Below are 22335 nucleotides of genomic sequence, written 5' to 3'. Positions count from 1 at the left end.
TAATTAAATTTTTAAAATTTTATTGTGATAAAAGGTATAAAAATTTTCAGACATAATCAAGAGCGCGATTGTTTAGTATTTTTCATCGATAACAATAAAAAATTTCGAGGAGACAATCTGGGATTGAAAACAGGCTTCAATATAGGAGTTAAATTATTTTCGGATAGATACAGGAATCTGTCCAACAACACCACAGTTTCCACCAATGGTGCTATCATTGTACGCAACGCTCCGAATATCACAATCTGCCGCCACTGATTTAGATAACATTTTATTTGTGGATTTTGTAAATCTGAATCTTTAGGTCGGAGATTTGGTTCGAAATCTGCAGTTGCGGCCATGCAATATCTAAAAAAAACTTATTTGATTATCGCTATAATAATACATAGAATTTCAATAATCATAATTTTACTCAACTGTTCAAACGAAATAGGTTTCGTCACTTTGACGTTCCTCACTTGAGTGTGACGTAGCTGGCTATTTTGTTTTACTAGAATGGTTTCTAAAGCAGCTCTATAAGCGTGCACCTAAAAAAAATACAGTTCGAATATCAACTTATGATGCTTTAGGGCAACTACGATCAAACTCCAATTAACTTGGTTGATGTTACATGCTCTATCCAATAGAAGAGCACGAAACGTCATTAATTCAACCTAGATTGTTGCAAATCCAGTCGGTTAAAAACGCTATTAATCAATAATATTTTATTAAGTAATTCAAATAAAATTATTAAATCAATAGGATTATGTTTCATGTATTAAAGAAAAGATTAAAAACGAATTATATATTAGAAATTTTATCGTGAGCGATTTTCATGATTCAATTAGTCGCTAATTGAGTTAATTGGAATTCAGTCGAAGTCCTTAACATAATACTTAACTATTAAATCTTCATAGTTCCCAGTCTTTAATTTGTCACAATAGCTTTCAATAGCATGGCATGCCACTTCTAACGCTGTATAGGACAATTTTTTGTGTTTTGTGAATGAAGACAGATATTTACTGAGTGGATATCCATTTGAAACATCCGCTGGATTTCTAAATGCATCATATCATTTAGTACAATCGTAATCTCATAAGCGTTATTTTATATGTATCTGGTAAACGTACTTTAATGTCAGCTTCATGTAACAGCATCCCACTATACAAATGAATCTTGTCTCACATTGAGATGTGTAAAGTCTCAATAACGTGGCTGCAAGATCTCCACATGGATGCAGTCCCACAATGCCAAATCCAGATTTCTTCTTATTTAAATGAAAATTATCGGAGAAAGTTCTTCTTATGTCTTTGATTGTTTCTGACAGATCAGAATCAATATCCTCCAATTTGATTGATATGTGTTGTGGCATATTTACTGGCAAGTCAGGCAGATATTTAGATAGAGACACTAACAATTCCTTATCCCACTTTCTGTAATTAAAATCTCAGATGAATAATAGTAAAGGAATAATAAGATTGCTATCCGCAGAACACAATCTGAAAATAATATTATATCAATATTATTATTTCCTACTCAGCGATACAAATATAATATAATATAAATGTAATATATATAGTATACATAACATCAGTTATATTGGTAAGTAAGAAATTATAACGGCAATGTAATATTATGTTTCTTTCTTTGTACAGTTGATATTCTGGGTAGTAAAATAGCGAGATTGATTAGAGTAAAAAATGAAATGCGGGTTACCTGGCTTGCTGTGACAATAATGCATCTTGTTCGATACATATTACATGTAGAACGTATTTAAATGCTAGAGATCTGGCTAAATGACCCACGCCTGCTCCAACATCTACAATGCACTCAGCGTTGGACTCTTGTGCACAGTCTGCGCATACCTGCAAAGATAAACCTCTTATAAAGATAAATCTCTTAGGATCTATAAATATTTCGCGTCTAATTCAAAGCAAAATAACGTCAATATGAATCAATTAACTGAAAAAATAACTTAATAATAATTTTAAAACCATTTTGACGTTATTTTGATATCATAATGACTTAATTTCCGCTAAAAACTGAAAAATATGTGTAGCTATATACCCGTGCTATTTGTTGTATCTCATGGCGTTTTTTTATTTTAACGTGTTTCAAAAAGAGATTATGTTTTTTCCGGGAATCATGTAATCCTTCATTTTTACATTCCAGAACAAAATTTTCCGAATTATTTTCAGACTTTTTTCTTCCATTGCATCGCCAGACGTTTTCATCATTTTGATAATCTCTATTTAGCTGCAAATTCTTTGCAATTTGTCGAAGTGTCAGCAATGACAATGGCCATACGCGTGAGCTGTAAAACAAATTATATTGTAAAATTATAAATAAAGAGCCTACAAAAATATGGTACGCTTTCCATTCGTGTTAATTATATTTGAATTTGAGATGTATTTCCAGATTTGTGTTTTATATCCAGCGTAAAACATTCTAGTAATAGTAAAGAAACAAATAGAAATTACAACATTCCAGTAATTACAATAACATTGCAAATGTTGCAGCAAATATGTTGTACTGTATATAAAGGATAATTAAAATTGTCATAAATCTCAACTTTAATCTTGGTTTAACTTACTTTTTGTCGCTTTCTAACTCTGAGAAATATATTCATTATTATGAATTATGTTCATTAATTTCTATCAATTCAGATTAACTTTTTAATCTCAGTTTAACTTACTTCCTATTTTTTCCTAGTTCTAAGAAATTAGAAAAACATAAAAACTAAGTAAAATCGAGATTAAAGTTAATCTACATTGGTAAATGTAAAAATGGACATTATAAAAATGATGAGGAGTGAATTAAACCGAGATTAAAGTTAATTTATATGTGCCCGTTTCTACCGATGTAGATTAACTTTAATCTTGGTTAAATTTACTTTTCATCTTTTCCTAATCTTTTCTAAGAATTAGAAAAAGAGTAAACAGAGATTAAAATTAATCTACATTCGCAGAAACGGACAAAAAAATGGACATAATTCGAAATCAATTTGAAGTCAATTGATATAATGACTTCTCACGCTTACCGACCGATGTGAAGTCACGTGCTTACCATGAGATGTCGCCAGCTAACCATTTTCCGAATTCGTCGGGCGACACGGTTTGCAAAGTGGTCTTCCAGCTGTTCGGCAGTTTCTTCCACAATTGCTCTTGGAAGAAATCCTACAATATGATTCGTCAAATTTTGAAGTCAATATGCTGTTCTCAAAAAATAAAGTGAAAATGACAGACGAAAGATACGTGAAATATGTATTAGGTGTATTTATGATGACACATCAACAAATGTATGCAATTAGGTTGAGAAAGGGAGAAATGCAGTTCAAGAAACGCTTCAGAATGCTGTACGATGCTAAAGGTATCATTATTGAATTACATACCACGACATACGAGTCTAACAACCAGCCGTATGTGTCTAACACGTTGAAGATTCTTTCGAGTGTTACGCGAGCCTTCAAGCAGGTTCTGCATGTGCACGTAACTACGGGGGCGGCCATTGTTGTGTCGAGGACGAATAGCTCGCATTACTCCGTGTGATAGGCAATTATATACTTTACTACATTATTAAGAATTTAAACATGCTCTAAAGGCAGATTTATTTCGCATGTTATTTACAATATTTATCCAACTAGACTAATGCTTTTTTTATATCATTGATCCCAGTTCCACCAAGAAGAATTAAAAAAAAAAGATAAAGAGTAAATCGAGATTAAAATTTACGTATATTTAGACTTTTCTTACATGGCAACATCCAGTTATAAAATTGATCAATCATAGTTGTTCTCAGAAGAATGGAACGACCAGTGATTAGCCAGTTTCATAATTATGGATATTATTAAGTTCGATTAAGGATACCGTGTAAATGTAGTCATTGATAGAAATAGACAAGACCCAATTCCACTAATTTTAATTTGGGTTTCATCTCATCATTTTTCCTTTTATCTTTTTTTAATTCTTAGGTCTGTTGGAAAGAGATGAAAAATAAATTAAACCTCGATTAAGAGTTAATCGTGAATTGTGAAACTGGGCCTTGGAATTAGTAATTCTTAGAATTAGAAAAAGATAAAAAGAAAAATAAGATCGAGATTAAAATTAATCCTATTAGTTAGAACTGGGTCTAAAGGTTATTAACTTTCTGTTCAGACTGTTGAAATTCGCAATTTTATATACATACATATATATCGCAATATATATATATATATTAGGTGTACAACTTTGCTTCCGCCGTTTTCTTATAGATGGCGGTAAGTGGTGGTCGAAATAAATAGATCATAGACGTCATACAATAAACTTGGGCATCTGTCAACATAACCCCATAGAAACATTAGTCGATTTGTGTCTGTATCATAAAGTTATTCTCGATTGAAAATGTCAGTTTACGAGCCAAATTCTCGTCATTTGCGGGAGGTTTTAATTTTTTGCTTCAATATGAAGAAATCTGCGACTGAGGCTCATCGAATGCTCTCAAATACTTATGATGAGACCACTATTAATGAAAGAAAGAACGTGTCGTGAATGGTTTCAATGCTTCAAGAACGGTGATTTTGACGTCGAAGACCGGCATAGCGGTGGTTTTCGAAGATGCAGAATTGGAGGCATTACTTGAGCAAGACTCGTGTCAAAATCAAGAATAATTGGCATGATCATTGGGAGTGACTCAACAAGCCATTTCAAAACGCCTCAAAGCCATGGGAATGATTCAGAAGCAAGGAAATTAGGTGCCGTACGAATTGAAGCCGAGAGATGTTGAACGGCGTTTGTTTGCTTGTGAACAGTTGAAAGGCAAAGACGGAAGGGATTTCTGCATCGCATTGTGACTGGGGACGAAAAATGGGTTCATTACGATAATCCCAAGCGCAGAAAATCATGGGGAGTTCCCGGCCATGCTTCCACGTCGATGGCCAAACCGAATATTCACGGCTCCAAGGTCATGCTCTGTATTTGGTGGGATCAACTCGGCGTAGTGTATTATGAACTGTTAAAACCGACTGAAACAATCACAGGCGATCGGTATCAAACGCAATTGATGCGTTTGAGCCAAGCATTGAAAGACAAACGGCCGCAATACAACGAGAGACACGGTAAAGTGATTTTACAGCATGCTCGATCCCATGTTGCGAAAGTGATCAAGACATACTTGGAAACGCTGAAATGAAGTCCGGAAAAGTCCTACCCCATCCGCCTTATTCTTCAGACGTTGCTCCCTCTGACTATCACTTATTTCGATCAATGGCACACGGCCTGGCTGACTAGCACTTCCGGTCTTATGAAGAAGTAAAAAATTGGATCGATTCGTGGATAGCCTCAAAAGATGACCAGTTTTTTCGACGCAGGATTCGTACGCTACCCGAAAGATGGGAGAAAGTAGTGGCCAGCGATGGACAATACTTTGAATCATAAATGTATAACCAGTTTTTTACAATAAAGCCTCGAATTTCGAAAAAAAAACGGCGGAAGCAAAGTTGTACACCTAATATATATATATATTTTTTTTCTTTTTTGATCTATTATCGGAAATTAGAAAGTCACGCGTTGTGCGCCATGTATTCTCATGTGCACTCGCATGAGAGATGACTGATTTATTGCGAATGAAATGGAAAGTGTAGCACGTGTATGCGAGAATTTTACGTTACGGTATTTATAAATTCTAGTGCACGATCATCCTCCGGTTCATTTTAATCTCGTAAAAGTAATTGACCGTCTTTACAGGCCCGAGACTGCGGGTCTTCGCCGACATACGCACGTCAGTGCACGAATGGTTTAGCCAAGGAGAAAGTTAATACTTATTATTATTCACGCTTCTTTATGATTTATTAAATTGACCGTGATAACGCCCGCACCGCGGCGCTCGGAAAAGCTGCCAGCCGACATTTTTAATTGATTGGAAAATATAATGAAGAGCGATTTTTGTCTTTTCCGATACAGGGACCGATTCGCGCCGATAGGCGCGAAATGAGAAATCCGCTGCACCTGAAATAGAAAGTGTCTCGGGTGTAACATCAATTACCGGCAATTTTTCGTCTGATACGGCCCACAGTATATAATTATATAATGCAGTTATGCATTTTCCGCTGATACAGTCGATACCCGCGGATGACCTGAGAATGGCGTTAAAACTTCTTCTCTATGGATGGCAGCCGGCATTTTAGATTCCAATTATAAAAAAACCACAACATTTATCATTCCGGAAATCTCGCTGGGAATAAAAGTTATCGTGTAACTTATGGGCGCATTACATCGCGTGTCAGTTTCGGTTGGCTCTATTCTTTAATTAGTTAAGACTCGGATTAACGTCTATGGCGTGTAATACTTTTGTAGCTTATGAAAGATTCTTCTCACGTTGAAAAACATGAGTGAGAATTTTCTGCCTTGTGAATTAAGGTCACTGCAAGTCAATAATTTACAGCATACATTAATCCGTGTATTTGGTAATCAGATTATCGCAAATACATGCAGTTAGAATAAAGTGAAAAAGTAAAAAGAAATCAGAAACAAATAATCATTGAATCACAACACAAAAAGGTCTAATCTTGATTTCTTGCTATTATTTTTAATCTATTTAAAATCTAATCTTAATCTCTGTATTATTTTTCTGATTTTATTTTTTCTTTCTAAAATCTGTTCTAAAATTTTTAGTGAAAAAAAAATACGTTGTATTTTTATTTTTAACAAAGCGATTTTAAAATTTTTAACAAATATTTTAGAAGAATAAATGGATACAGAAATATATAAAAATAATTGAAAAGATTTACTATAGATATAGATCTGAAAATAAATTTGTTAAACTATCAAAATTATATAAAACTCATAATAATTATATAAACGTATAGCAAAGTCAATAGTTAGCCACCAATTTAAACGTCTTACATAATTATTTTAATAATCCAAACAAAGATCTAGCTAAATTTTTTAATACTTTAGCAAAACTGTTCTTTCCATGTATTTATCCGTTTATTAACTTCTAATCGTAACTTAAACTTTATAAGTTTTCATAACTTCACCGTTAAGTTTATTTTATAATCATCGCCCGAGATTCCTAAGGAAAAAGCGAACGTGAGAAAGGTCTCGATCATCAACCTAGTATGGATAACGACACTCGACAAGGTCTTAAAGAAATGTCGCGTTAAATGCACAATCTCATAGATGAGAACCGTTTGTAGGCTTTGTTTATTAATTACAAGAGTGAGCGTTATTCCCGCAGCGTCCCACTTTACGAGCACTTTCACTCTTCAACAGTTACGTTATTGCTCATGAGCGGACTGCTCTCGAAGAACTGTATATCGTTAGTGCTCGTGTAAGAGGATCCGTATCCTTCGTGAGAACTAGGAGAATCAAATTCATAATCTTTTGCCATCGCAGTTACAAAGATTGGTCTCGCAATCGCAATCGCAAAGACTGTGCGACAGAGGCATCGTTTTCCAATTCCGAGGGAGCGTTTCCACGCTCCGCGTGAATAAACTCGATAGCAAGATGTAATAGCGATGTAACATAATATGAAACACGCATGTAACACGCAAGAAATAAAATATGCAACAACGAAGCGTAAAATTTTTACTAGAACTAATTTCAAAAAAAAACCTGATTTAATTAGATAAGTATAATTGTGGTGGTCGTCTTGTAAACCGATTAGAAAGTGTCGTTTCTACACGCAACAGTTTTCCTAAGCAGACATTTAGTATTTGTTGTACAACATTTCCTGCGATTAACATCGACAGGATATCGTGAATTGATAGGTGATCTCGATGTTTAGACAAATGAAACAGTTGATTATTTTAACTACGTTTACTTTGTATAGGATGAGAAACTCGGCAATGGCGAGAGATCTTGCTTTTCGGTCTTGCTTTATTCTGAACAGCTTCCTCAACGGAAATTTAAATTTCACGATTGAGTTGTGTGAAATTATTTAACCTCGAAAATTGAGCAATTAACTTTATAATGAAAGGAAAGTTGGATGGTTATGTGACAATGCATTTGTCATATTAAGAAAGAGAGAGGAAGAGAGAGGGAGAGAGATCATTATTTATTAAGCGTTTTAGAATCAGATTCCCTCAAATACTAAAAAACAATACATATAGTTAAGATATAATAAGATAATAGAAGACAATAGAATAAGAAAAATTAAAGCAAATATATAAAATAAAATTTAAAAAATAAAGATAAAAAAAAAATAAAATAATAAAAATAAAAAAAATCAAAATTGAGAAATAAAATAGCTACAGCAAGCGCAAAGAAAGAGAGAAAGCTTCTTTGGAAAACACAGAGTTGACCGAGTAAACATTAGAAATGGTTAAAACACCATCGTGTCACCCACATGGTAGTGCGAAAAAATGATAAATTGTTCTCGCGTGCAAAATTATGTACGCTTAGAAGGACGTCCTAAGAACGATATCATTTCTCCCAGCGAAACGGCAATAATTTAGCGTGAAATATCTTGACTCGGAGATCACTGACCGTCTCGGGCGGTCAGATGGATCCTATATTTATCATCATCGAGTCTGCCGGCTGCTATTCGGATCCTCTTACGCCAACGTATAAGTGAAAGTTTCCAAGTAGGACACAGGAATCTTGATGTCTGGAGACTCGAATGCTGGACATTCATTAATATCGAAATTGATGAACGTCACTTTCGGTGAACATCACTAAGAAATATGAAAAAAAGATCCAACACTACCTCAAATTTTTTCGTAACTTTCGAAATTTTACCACTCACTCGTCATTCGTTTCTGACGTAATGGCAGATCCTGATTTTTCTCGCTTCGAGCAATCTGGCTTCTCTCTAAGAGGGGTCAGAAAATAAATATGTTAGAAAATTATCGGCTTTGATGAGCTCTGACCGATTTGGAATAAAGCAAGTTGCGCAAATACGTACATGAGATGTTTGCGGAACATTGCAGGGCACTTTTGCAACTGGGGGAGGTCTCTAGCGGGTCATCCCGTTCAATTGCTCCACTGAATCTGCACCTTTCGCAATGGCGGACATGACTTATATACAATCTCCTGTGTGATTTCTTGCCAACGAGTTACTTCATACACTGCAGCTTCGACATCATGCCTGGAAAAATGTTTCGTGTAATTTATCAGATCAGAATCATCTGTCATACGTAAGAGGATCTGGATAGTATCTTGCATTATGCAAAATCTTTTTTGCAAAACAGGTAAGAAAGAAATAATTGTTGCACACATTTCTACACGCAGAACATATCACATACTGTTTAAGCCTTTGTCTGTAATTTGGCTATTTCAAATATTAAAATCTTTATTTAATAAAAATTGAAATTTGAATAAAAATAGGAAAAAAATAGAAATTTGTTTAAAAATGTATAATTTAGTAATAAAGGAGAAACGGACTCTACCCTCCTTTGTATGTAAAAATTTTGCTTGTACTAAAAAAAAAAACCTAGATTGCTGATAAAAGATTGAAGCATTTATAAACGAACATCTTATATATTTTTTTAAAGGTACAACTGTTCGTACAAAAGTTATAAAAATATATTTTGAAAGTGCATATAAAAAGAGAAGATTAACCGTGCGATGCAACAACTAACGCGATTAATGTTTGTCAATACATCTGTGATATTGCATGCTCTATTGTAGAATATATTCTATAATAAGAATAAGAAAAGTTCTCTTGCTCTTCTGCGAAATCAACGAAGCTTGCGTTTTCGTAGAATTCGCTTGCAAAGTGCAATCTGTACTGCTGTCTACATGAAAGTCGGCGTGACTATTATTCTGAGAGAGAGGCAAGATTCACATTAAAGTCTAGAAATGCTAATGATATTATAATTGCAGCCGCTTTTATTGTAAACATCCATCAAGATGATCGTTCGAGAGCAAGAGCGTTCCAGCTGAAATTATCATCAACAATTTGGAGCGGCATTCGAATCGACCTGTGTATCCTTTCTCGCAGACAAGGATTATCGAATAGATCGGAAACAGTCACTTGTCTCAAGGAAGTTGTAGTTTAGTGAAGCTTAGTACCGTAGCGAAAGTAATCCGCTACCGCTCCCCTTCGGTCTGCAGACATTAAGATCCTTCACGTTCTTTCACCAAATAACTCCTCGTTGAGACGAGGAGGAAAGGTGAGTTTCAGTTTCGATGGGCCTTGGAGGTCGCGGAAAAGTGAGGACGCTTAGTATAATAGTCCCCTCTACAGTCGATCGCGTGGTCGGGCGGATTTGAAGAAAGTTGTCGTGTATGCGAAGAAGATACATACCACACTGTACATCTCCTCTTTCTTTTTTCCCCTCTACCGTTTCCATCTACATATGCGTCCACGTGTACGACTGGCACGAACACCAACGAAGCGAGTATCGAGGAGGTACCTCGGAGAAAGGTGCTCATGCTCCATCGTTTTCGATATTAGAGAGGAGCTTCATGAAGAGCGGTGGCCGCCGATGGTGGTAGCAAGGTAGGGAGAAACGGGCTCCTGGGCCGAGATCTGTCCTCAGTTCCCATGCGAGGTTCCACTCGGTATCGTTCAGCTAAACCACGTCCGATCGTCTCGAGCGGTGTCATGTCGCGAGTCAGCCGCCTCTAATGCGAGGAATCCGGCCGGTGAGAAGTGTATGAATCTCCCCACGTGGAAGAGCCCAAGAAACGATCATAGCAATGCGGTTCGTCAAACTGGTAATTATAACAGTAACCACGAAGAGGGTGAATGGACCACTTGGAGACGCTTGTACTTTCATTATAATAAGCATGTCGCGCGCGATGCCCAGACTCCCCTGCGGTTCTATCATTTATAATCAGTGAGCGTATCGACTCTCACGCACAAGGGAAAGTGCTCTAATAAATCGTGACAGACGCGACCAGCAATGATACGATCGTTAATCGTCCTGCAGAGATCAACGGCCGTTTAATCACGATATATCGTCGTTTTACTCTCGGGCGGTCTTGTGGCGCCCGAGGCGGGCGGTTCATGCGGAAAAGAGTTGTTCGGGGCCTCATTCAAATATGCTAACCAGCACCGAGAGAGGCACCGAATTCTCGAGGTGAAACGCGCCGGTCTTAAACTTTGATTCTCTTTCTCCTTCTCTTTTTTCGTCACCCACTTCTTGGTGGATGAACTTTAAAGGATTAATCGAATACATTGAAGCATATTCTATTGCATGGAATGGTTTTTAGAATTATAGGAAAGAATAGCGACAAATTTTCAATAAGAATAACTCGCCTTGATTTGTATATAATTAATGCAGTTTTGAAGTATTATAGATATTTTTATCAAATATATATATATATATATATATATTTATTTATTTAATCAAGACCAAAGATTGTCAGTAGAACATATGAAAGCTCGCAATCTCCCGGTAGTGGAAGTTTGGCATTCGAACGATTTCAGAGAAAAGAGAAACATCCGCAAGTTGACCTTGCCATATCGAGAGTATAGTCACGACTGGGAATCGCTTATCAGGCTAACTGTTTCTCGATCTTGCTAGCATACCAATCGATTCGGAGCCCATTAAGGCCATCAATGAGTTTTCTGGTTATTAAACAGGTTACTCGGTTATCAGAGCATGTTAAAGTCTTCCTTCTTGAATTTGTATCATGTTAATTAATTGAAACGCTAGCACTATCAATCGATTAACTGACAAATTATATAAATTAACTGACAATTAACTGACAAAGTAATACATGCTATTTTCTAGAAAATTGAATCATTTATTAAAAAAGAAACTTTATTAGAACTTGAAGTATAAAATTATATTTATATCACAAATTTTTAAGTCAATAACGTAAATTGCTTTTATCAGACTAACAATATAATTAATACTGCAATATAAAAAGACATTCTGTCAACGCGCTGATCTCTTTTTTCTTTCAGAGACTCTTCACGGCGACGCTCCTTGTCGTCGCGACCCTCGCTAAAGAGGAAAGCTCATCGTCGAAGAACCGCGACAAACGTCAACAACTCGCCTTTCTACGAAAGGTGGGTCGTCTGCCGCCGTATGCGGTGCAAATGGAACCGATAGTGCAATATTCTCAGAGAGATCCTTTGTACAATCCTTTAGCGAATTCAAAGAACGACGATTTATATGGAGAGACTCCATCAAGCTATTATCAGACGGAACCCGAACCGATTATCGAGATCATCATTAAAGAATCTAACGAGACTCTTCCAACTCCGGCGCCGCTACCACTTTCTTCTCAACCGCGACCTACCAAAGAACCCATCCAGGTCTTCTATGTAAAATATGAGAAGAAAAAGGGTTATGGAGATAAGACCCGCGTCGTTTACGATCCACCGATCCCCGCGCTGACACCTGTGGAGGAGCACGAGGAAATTAAGGACAATCCAGCATCGTATGGGGAAGAGCCGACAAATACGGTGACACCGGCACCGCCTCCGGAACCATCGACGACCTTACGCGCCATCATTCGACCCGATAGCGAAGTGTACCATTCTGGTAGTAGCGGTATTCGCGTGACTTTCGGTACCGAACAAGTGCCACCCAACAATCATAACAAGCGTAGTGATTTAGAGACGCCTGCAGGCCGTATTCAACAGCACATCAGCAAGCCGACAACGTCGCCGGGAGCGCCAAAAAGACAGCATGGTCCTTATCAACCTCTGCAGCCACCGCAACCCCCACGAGTGCCCGTATTTCCGCAACAGCGCATTATTAATTCATTCCCACCGCAACCGCAAGCAACGTTCTTGCAACAACAGCAACAGCAACAATCACTGCTACAGCATCAAACGTTTCCACCTCAGCAATCCTTGAGAAATCCACCACCGCCACCCCCACCTTCATCAAGACCACTGCAACGTCATCCCATAACTATTCAGGGTCTCCCGGAAGTGCAACAACGCGCGACGTTCAACAGTTTTGGTCCGCCACCGCATCACGTCAACATCAATCATCCTCAGCAACCGGGATTTCCACCTGCGTTGTCGGTATCGCACCAAAGCGTTCAAGTACAGAATCGACCATTGTCGTTGCCACAAAATAACTTCGCGGAACCGCCCCAACAACCATTACCAGTCAGATCTGGTGGCTTTAATTCGGAGCAGCAACCGTTATCTAGACAGAATAGTTTCAATGTGGAACTTCCACCGCAACCTCCATTTAAACAACAGGAATTGGAGAAACAACGTTATCATGAGCAACGACGACAGCAAGAGTTATTGAAGCAACGAGAGCATCAACGACAGCATGAGCAGCAGCGACATCAAGAACATCAGCGATTCTTGGAACAACAGAGACAGGTCGAGCAACAAAGATTATTGGAGCAGCAGAGACAACAGGAACATCAGAGGCAGCAAGAGCATCAGAGACTTCAAGAACAACAACGATTGCAGGAACAGCAACGCTTGCAAGAACAACATCGGCAACAGGAGCAGCAACAATTGCAAGAATTGCAGCGCTTGCAGGAGCAACGCAGGCGGAAACAGGAGCAGGAACTCAAGTTTCTTCAGGAACAACAACGATATCGTACACAGCTTAAGTCAGCTTATAATCAGGTGCAGCAACCGCAATTGCAGCCGCAATTACAAGCACAATTGCAGCCACAATTGCAATCACAATTACAATCGCAATTACAGCCACAATTATCATCTCAACGACCAGAAGGTGAAATTTTCAAAGCCGTGCCTAAGTTAGAACAGCATTATGCGTTCCAAGAAAATCCTCTTCATCCCGGTCCATTCCCACCAAATCCCACGATAATTCAATCAACAACGTTTCCCGAACTTTCCCAAAATCAGTTCGTATCGCCACAATCGTTTAGTCCCCTTCATGACTCTCAACAACTGCCTGGGAGTTTAAAAAATCATTTTATCTCCAGTGACGGTTTACAGCAACAGTTAAATACGCAACAATTAAATCAGTACTTAAACACGAAGCAGTCTCAGAATAGTCATCAGCAAAGCTTCTTCTCGCAGACGCTTCCGACCTTGCAACAACGGCCACAAACGACCGCAACGACCACTTTCACTCAGCAACAATCGATATGGGGTCGGCCATTGTTCCAGAATAATCCCTCACAGAAGATCTACGCGACACCGGTTAGTCCCTCCGAAGAGTTCAACTCACCGCCGACCGCTAAAACATTCCTACCAACAACTACTAGTACGACTACAACTACAACCACCACCACGACTACCGAAGTGCCAACCACGACGACACTTTCGCCGAATAAGGCAGCCAAGATCAAAGAGAACATTGCGAATCTACCGGACGAGGTGCCAGACGACATCAGGGAGCAGCTGTTGAGTTCCGGTATTTTAGGCAACGCCGACATCCAGATTCTCGATTATGACAAGATCGGCGATATTCCAATCGAGAAACTGCCGCCAGAAGCTCTGGCGAATTTCTACGGCGCTGGAGGTGGTGCGGCGATTGCCGCCGGCAGCGAGCCCGTACCGGCGATCGTCAAGAGGCCGTTGAAGACAACGCAGAAGAAGATGACGAGCCTGACTCCTGCTGTCACCACCATCGCTATCAATCGTGGTAGCAACTCGACCAAGTTCGAGCAAGCCACCTTGCGGCCCGGTGGCGTGGAGATGAAAGTAGTACGCTTCGATCCGAATACGGAGCAAGGCCGAGCCGTGGCAGAACAGCATATACGGGATGATGCGACCCGCCTGGAGCCGGTGACCGTGGGAACGCGCGGGGATGTCTCACAGTACAATCGTTACCTGCCGCTTAAAGTGAGCGGCGCGTCCTTCCCGATACCGGATGTACCGGAACTTAACGGCCGTAAGATCTCGAGCGTCGTGGTGCTGGCACCTGTCGACTACAACTTTCCCGGCGAGGAGAGGGAGATCACAGAATCTCAGCGGCGCAGCAGGAAGACCAGCGGCAATGCGCAGCCGGTCAGGTTTCTCGCCGGTGACACCCTCAAACAACTCATGAAGAAGCCTACCGCGGAGAATTACAAGAAATGGTTGGAACAGGAGAGCCGCACCGAGCCGCAAAGACAGTCTGTCGTTCTTCTAGTGACTATGTAAGTATTCCATTAAACGTGATGTTTGTACGCATAATAAAATTGTCGTGATTCATTTCCTCTTAACGCTTCAGGCACCTTTGGATATTTGTTGTTTCTTCAGTGCCGCTTTCTAAAAAAATCGATACGTTACATCACCATGTATCTTATATTTGCGACGGAAGTCGATGTAGCATAGATTTAATATTATTTCGCGACTTTATGAATGATTATCACTTTATGAATGATTTTACTGATGAAATAAAAATTTCTTTACTTTCCCATAAACACAGACCTCCAAGGGATGTCCTAATGACAGAGAATGCTCTACATTCCTAAGGATGTCCCTCTGCTAAAGTGTGTTGTGTGGGTTTATCTTTTATTCTATTTAATGAAATAACAATTTTAATCTATCTTTTATATTTATTTTATTTAACGTTATTATAAGCAATTACTAAATTTTTTAATACCTTCCAAATTTATTATTTCGCAGCAATGATTATTTAGAATGTTTTTTTTATTTTTACACTGATCAACTATTCATTCCATTAACTTTTTATTCCGACTGCTGCCAATCGAAAGTTGGCAAAAACGGAGGGAATGTGCGTTTCACCGAAGTCGAAGCTTTGTTACTTTAGTTCTCAATGACTACAGTTTAATGTCAACTTCCGCATACGAGCTTTTTACTAACCAAGCTTGGTTTAAAGCATATAATTATCATTAATTGTTATAAACAATGAGAAAATGATATTATTAACTCGATCTTAGTATTGGATCATCCGTATCCTGCACACTTTTTTTCTTTAATAAAGTAGGAGCATCAAGTAATGATACAATTTTTTAAATACACAAATACTTTCTAAAGATGTTAGTGATTTATGTATGAATCACTTAAAGTTAACAGAAGATAAGAATGATCTACCGTATGTATTAAAGATTAATATTCTCTTGTTGCGTATTACAATCGACGGTTCGTCCGTCTCGAACTGAATCTACTCGAAAGTCAAGGAATTCGCGAGGCTGCGCGCTTTCACTCGGATTCACTGCGGTGTTTTAGGCCGAGAGATGGTGACGGTCAAGGTGACAAGGAAATCTTCATGTACGATGTGACCTCTGGAGCCGTTAGTAAGCTAGCCGGTGATCTCTCGACGGCCTTTGTAGACGCCGCCGAAAGCAACTCTGATGGCACCGATTCTATCGACGACTCTACCTTCTCGACATTTTAATTCATTTTAGTTCATAAAAAAAAGCTATTTCTCGAAATATTAAAAAATATTTAATCCACAGTCGGACGCAGAATTTCTTTTTTGAGAGATTGTACAATATGGATATATTCAAGATTTTGTCTTTGTTGCGGGTAAAAAAAGTTTTTTGCATAATGTACTTCTCGACTTTAACTAAATGATTTTTATTAAACGAAATATAACTTTTTTGTCATTTTGTGAAGGAGAAAGAATTGATTTAGATCTGTGTGTTGCTTACGCGATAATGAATGTCAATAGTTAAATGCTGATGAAAAACAATGAAATAAAAACGATGATTTTTCGATTTTTAGTGTGATGCGCTTTTTTATGTGATTTGGGCAAAAATGTAGGAAAGAGGATAAGGATTTCGGAGTGAGGTGAAGAATTGCAGCGTGGCAAATTACTTCGAGTATCCTTGTAGATATCTTAACTATGTATTATTATGTACATAAGAATGTATAAGAATAATTTTGTACTTTTTTATACGAAATAAAACGCAGTCTTTTTATGTTCGCATGGTGCATTCCATATTTACAATATTTAATATAAAAATTATACAATAATATTAAAATCTCCAGGAATCCCATTTTTAAATAATAGAAGAAAAATATTTTTTTCAATTAAGAAAAGAATTTTAAAAAGAAATTTTTAAAATTCTTTTATATTAAACAATTTTTTTAATAAGTTAGAAATAAAAAAGATGATAATTTAAGAAAGGGATGAATTAAAAGATGTCAAAATAAATAAATAAAAAATTTAATATCAATAATAATGCTCAAATACTATCATGTATTTTAAGACTGCAGTCTTTTTCAGTTAAAAATTGTGAAACATTTAATAATATAGAAGAAAAAAAAACATCATAAAATACTTGATAAAATAACAAAAAAATATTGCTGAAATATTTAACGATGTTATATATACTATTATAAAAAAATATTAAACTTGATAATCAAATTTTTCAGTTTCCTAAAGAACATGTCGATTGATGCCATTTCACATTTCTACACATGCGCAAGACGGTCCGAAGTTGTTCGGAAGTTTCCGGAAACTACCGAATCAGAGAACTACAAACGCTAGTGTCGCTAGTCACTATGAACAATGAAAATGATCGTCAATGAACGTTGACGATTGACGGTTGATATACAATCTTTCTCGTGTTATTTCTTTATTGTAGTTAGTTTGTAATACGAAAATCATAAACGAGTTGTTCTTTTGGTAAATTATAATAAAAGAAGGTACGTTGATCTTATATAATTATTATACATGTCCAATCTGTTACGATTTTACTGCGATTTTAATTTAACCAAGTAAGTTAGGTTAGGTTTGTTAATCGACGATTATTTGGAATTTTAGGATTCAGTTTGAATAAACTCGAAAAGTATGTCAAATTGGCGATCGAGTCATGCGACGGAGCGACGAGATACATATAAAAATAACAGAGAAAACAGGCGTGACAGGAGTAACGAGACGTACAGAGATAGATCGCAGAGAAGCAGGGACAAAGATTACAGAAGTGGTAGACGCGATTATTCCAGGAGAGATGATGAGAAGCAGAATGACAAAAGGAAGCACGAGAGATCACCATTGAGGAGGGAAAATAGTCATCCCAGGCACAGAGAACGTAATGAGAGGAGCAGAAGTAGAGACAGAAGAGATGATTCCAGCAGAAGACGCAATGATCAACATAAGCAAAAGCGAAGTCCAGAGGAGACAAGAGTGAAGAGAGAATCCTCCGCAGAATGGGGAAAATCGACTGTGAAGGAGGAAAAAGAAAAGCCCAACTTCGAACTGTCAGGAAAATTGACAGAGGACATGAATACTGTCAATGGAGTAGTTATAAAATATTCTGAGCCTCTAGACGCCAAAAAACCCAAGCGTCGATGGAGATTATATCCCTTCAAAGGCGAGAAAGCATTACCTACATTGTACATACATCGGCAGTCAGCGTATCTTATGGGCAGAGATCGCAAAGTAGCTGATATACCTTTAGATCATCCTTCATGTTCTAAGCAACATGCTGCTCTGCAATATCGTTTAGTCTCTTATCAAAAAGAAGGTGGTATTGAAGGTAGAAGAATACGACCATATATTATTGATTTAGAGTCCGCAAATGGTACCTTTGTAAATAATGTAAAATTAGAACCAAGGAGATATCATGAATTGTTAGAAAAGGATGTGGTACGGTTTGGCTTTAGTACCAGAGAATATGTTCTGTTGCATGAACATAGTAAGGATGATTCCTTTGATGATGATGTACCTCTTACAAATGAGATTTAGGTAAATAAATTTATATTATGTTACTTTTTTTTTATTATAGATAATTTTTAAGTTATGTAGAAAAGTGTTGTTAGCCGGCATGTTATTAAATTTCATAATTAATTTATTAAGACTTTTACTTGTCTACCAATTTTTTATAGGTCAAAGTTGTCGGCTCTTTTGCCTTTAACTTGTTTTTATATAGAAAAGAAAGAATACGATTATACATTCACTTAGAAATAATAAAAAAATTAAAATTGAAAAACTGATATAACTTGGCTATTTCTAATCATGTCCTTGTATTAACAAGAAAAAGAATTTTATAATTCCTATTACATTATATACTTGTTGAGATCTTCTAGAAATGTTGTAAATTAAAGAGATAGAGATTGCCAGAGTAAACTGTATACATTTATAAATATATATAACATTGAGATCTGGAGACATGGTAGTGTTTCAGCGCTAAATCAAGGTCAAAGTTACTTAAAATATTGTAAAATTCTAAAATTCTTAATGTTTTCTTGTTAACATTGGAATATAATCAGAGAGATCTAATTTATATTAACTTTTTAATTTTAATTTTTCTTATTACATTGAACTAAATATGTAACTGTATTCTTTGTTTTTTACATGATCTAAAAAATATCTTATATAATTTATCTAATAATATAAATAAAAATATTTAGATATATGTGTATATTTCAGAAACCACAGGAACCTAATTCTAATAGGAAAAACACCCAGAGATGAATATGTATGAAGACTGATGCAGAAAGTTGAGAACCAGGAGAAGCAAGATATATGTGAAAAAGGAAATCCAATATGTATGTAGATACATATGTATTTAGATACAGTCTTATTAATCTTTTAAATCTTCAGAATTATTTTGAATGCATATTAATATTATTCATGTATAAAATAACAACAATGCATGTATAAAAGCAACTTTTAAAAATTAGTGAGTTTCTAAAATATACACTGGAAATTTACTTATTTATCACAAAGAAAGAAAAATAGTATCTCATTTGTGTACATTTCCCTATAACATTAATTTGATATCTTAATAGTGTTTGAAATATACTATGTAAAATTGTAAACATGTAGGTTAAAAACAATCGAAACTCTGATGTATATTATTTGTAATATATTATTTACAATTATTTAGTTACAGTATTTACTGATTCACAATTTATTTTCCTATAAAGCTACTTGAAAATACAAATTTCAAGTATAGTCAGTCCATCGACACAAACTTCGCAAGATTTTATACATTCTAATTTATTTTTTCAATAAAAATACATACGTTTTCATGTTGTTAAAACGCAGAAAACTTAACAATTTCTTATATTGATTTTCATATTTGCTAATTATCATCAAACATGAAATTTGTACAATGAAGTGAAACATTTCACAGATTTTATTCAATAAATATGTTATTTAAATCATAATTATAAAATTAAACTTTAAATTATATATATTTCATATTTATCATTCTCTATTAACATATTAACTACATTAAATAACAGTTTCGCGATTATTACTAAAGTTGCAAAATTTTTACGTTCCAAAACGATCTGCCATATTTACGCGACAAATTTTTGAGTATAAAAGTTCATGTATGTACATTAAAATGGCAGTTTAAAGCTATTGTCAACTCCGCTCTTTCTTTCTTTTATCTTTACATATGAAATACTTGGGCATTAATGGTATAAGCAGAGCTTAATGTATGAGCGTATGTAGTTTGATATATTTAAGGCACTGCGTTCGAATAAAAAAGAAAAGAAACAAAAAAATTTGAGCAAAATCGTAGCGACTGTCTCGAGTAATTTTTCATAGCTACAAGGCAAATCCACCTGGATAATTTCTGGAAAAGAATAGATCTACTATGGAGTAATCATATAAAAAAAAAATCTTGCTTTAAAAATAGTATGAGTAGATGTGTATAGAATCTATTGTCATACTTTATAAATATTGGAATATTTAATTGCCTCGATTTACATCATTCAAGCTCAGAAGCGATTCGTACGAATCTCGCTTATTTATACGAAATATTTGCATAAATCTTTAGATTTGCCACGGTCGGCGACTCACGATCCATTCACTCTGACTGCATCCACGTTTATATTTGTATACGTGACGATGTTGCTACCGTCTTCGACGACGGGCGTCTGCCGCAGTAAATTCAGCAACGTGCTGTTTATCACGAGCGGTATATTCGCCTTGCCATTCTGCAAGTTCGAGTGAGTCCTCTGGACCTTCGGCAACATACTCTTCGTCACCACGCTCTCGCCCGAAGGCACTTCCCCATTCACGGTGTTCGAGACGACGGCGTTGCTCTTCAGGGATGAAAGGACCGTCTGCGAATTGATCAGAGACGAACTAGGACGTGTGGAAGGCGCCAGGCTATGCGAGCTACAACTTCTACCTTCAATGCTTGCCTCGGAGTCCCTTCGCTCACCCAAGCTGGTCTTGTACTTTCGTTGGCCATTCAAGGATGAGAAGGAGTCCCTTTTCAGAGTCATTTTCGCGATCGAGTTCACCGATTTCGAGCTGTCCAAGGTATTGCATTTATTCAGCATTCCTGAAATTGACATGCCCTTTCGATCCGGTAAGTTTAGACTAGTGATCGATGATCTTTTGTACAGCTTTCTGTCAGATTGCTTCTGTTCTTCCATCGAACGTTCCTTTTGCTCTTCTGTAGTCTCCATAGGCAGACTGCTCTTACGATTATGACTCGTGCTACTAATCCTGCTTATATTTGCTAGGTTCTGATCCGAGATGTGAATTGAACGGGGTACTTCGTAACCATTCGTAGGATTCTCCCTTAAGACGATATCCTCGTTATCCGCTAATAATTCTAAATACTTTGGAGCCTCGCCGGATTGCGGATTGAGCGTAGCGTTGTTTGAATTTTGCAAAAAAGGTTGCATGTCTCGGCTTCCCTCAGAACTACTGGACTTCCACGAGTTGCCTATACAGAGTAACAATGAAAATGTATGGCAAAGTAATTGAATTTTGTTAACTTATTAATTGCGGAATTCTAAGATTTTTGTTTACGTATTTTGTGATAAGAAAATGACATTTCCGTACATTGCATGTTTTCATGTTTGTTATATTACTTTTTATATCTCCAAGAAATTGCGAACGGGTTAATTACAATGATCAGAAAAATACGCTCGATGAGAAGTGGAAAAATCGTATTTTTTGACATGGGATGGTTGTGTAGAGAGGCACACGATGTTTGTTAAGACCTACCTGAATTATTATGATTCTGATTCTCGTCAGCAAAGTAAGCCATGTTAGACACGCCTGCAAGCACGAGCCATGCAATGATCAATATGTATTCAAGCAGATAGAGAGTAATATTCCAATACATTTTAAGGATGATAGAAGTTTCATGATAAATCGAATTCCGTCATATGATTTGACAATGTCGAGTTATGTGAATGTATGGAAAACATGCTTATTTTTCGCGATACAAAAAAAATCGATCTAAATTAATCCAATAATTTGCGAGAGATTTTTTTATGTTTCAAATATTCATAACTCAGTAATTACTTCAAAAGTAATATCAATATTATAATTTTACACTGAATAACGTAAATATTATATAATACATTTGTTATGTTATATTCAAATTGTTGAGTGTGAAATTGTATGTTGATGTTGTGTTACTTTTAGCTGATGTATACTGGAAATTTATAAAGTAAAGAAGACTTTTTATTCCTTGCAGTTTTTCCATTCTGAATTCTGTTTTGTGTGTGTGTGTGTGTGTGTGTGTGTGTGTGTGTGTGTGTGTGTGTGTGTGTGTGTGTGCGCGTGCGTGTTAGTTAGTTAATTAACAAACGTAACTCTTCTACTACTACTTATATAGTTAGTAGTAACGTAAGGTTAGTTATTAGTAGTATAATTAA

General features: G+C 36.5%; 4 protein-coding genes across 4 annotated transcripts in view; 2 read left to right on the top strand and 2 right to left on the bottom strand.

Annotated features, from left to right (window-relative positions):
- Positions 1-56: 56 nt before the first annotated feature.
- Positions 57-3487, bottom strand: LOC105622662 (protein RRNAD1-like). The gene is made up of 8 exons (XM_012204074.1): positions 3371-3487; positions 3046-3155; positions 2047-2293; positions 1696-1844; positions 1110-1412; positions 881-1037; positions 418-527; positions 57-348 (listed from the first exon to the last, which is right to left on the bottom strand). The coding sequence occupies exons 1-8, from the start codon at positions 3485-3487 to the stop codon at positions 57-59; spliced, it is 1485 nt and encodes a 494-aa protein (XP_012059464.1).
- Positions 3488-10598: 7111 nt separating this feature from the next.
- LOC105622661 (polyhomeotic-proximal chromatin protein-like) lies at positions 10599-16144 on the top strand. Its single transcript, XM_012204073.1, has 3 exons — positions 10599-10616; positions 11815-14939; positions 15976-16144. The coding sequence occupies exons 1-3, from the start codon at positions 10599-10601 to the stop codon at positions 16142-16144; spliced, it is 3312 nt and encodes a 1103-aa protein (XP_012059463.1).
- A 1401-nt stretch (positions 16145-17545) lies between these two features.
- On the top strand, positions 17546-18442 carry LOC105622660 (smad nuclear-interacting protein 1). Its single transcript, XM_012204072.1, has one exon. It carries the CDS (start codon positions 17546-17548, stop codon positions 18440-18442), a length of 897 nt encoding a protein of 298 aa, XP_012059462.1.
- Positions 18443-20508: 2066 nt separating this feature from the next.
- LOC105622633 (proto-oncogene tyrosine-protein kinase ROS) overlaps positions 20509-22335 on the bottom strand; it is a 37271-nt gene continuing 35444 nt past the window's right edge. The window contains exons 20-21 of the mRNA XM_012204049.1: positions 21677-21730; positions 20509-21392 (exon numbers count right to left, since the gene is read on the bottom strand). Of these exons, the coding sequence (XP_012059439.1) occupies positions 20509-21392; positions 21677-21730 (938 nt within the window). The remainder of the gene's footprint in view (positions 21393-21676; positions 21731-22335) is intronic.

This window comes from Atta cephalotes (genome assembly GCF_000143395.1).
Source record: "Atta cephalotes unplaced genomic scaffold scaffold00047, whole genome shotgun sequence".
NCBI lineage: Eukaryota > Metazoa > Arthropoda > Insecta > Hymenoptera > Formicidae > Atta > Atta cephalotes.
This window is presented reverse-complemented; position numbering and strand designations above follow the sequence as displayed.

Coding starts and splice junctions, on each gene's coding strand:
- LOC105622662 (XM_012204074.1), bottom strand. CDS start 3,487: ATGGCCGCCCCCGTAGTTACGTGCACATGCAGAACCTGCTTGAAGGCT. Junction 1,845..2,046: donor AGATACAACAAATAGCACGG/GTATATAGCTAC, acceptor TTATCTTTGCAG/GTATGCGCAGACTGTGCACA. Junction 1,038..1,109: donor TACATGAAGCTGACATTAAA/GTACGTTTACCA, acceptor TGATGCATTTAG/AAATCCAGCGGATGTTTCAA.
- LOC105622661 (XM_012204073.1), top strand. Junction 14,940..15,975: donor GTCGTTCTTCTAGTGACTAT/GTAAGTATTCCA, acceptor GCGGTGTTTTAG/GCCGAGAGATGGTGACGGTC.
- LOC105622660 (XM_012204072.1), top strand. CDS start 17,546: ATGTCAAATTGGCGATCGAGTCATGCGACGGAGCGACGAGATACATAT.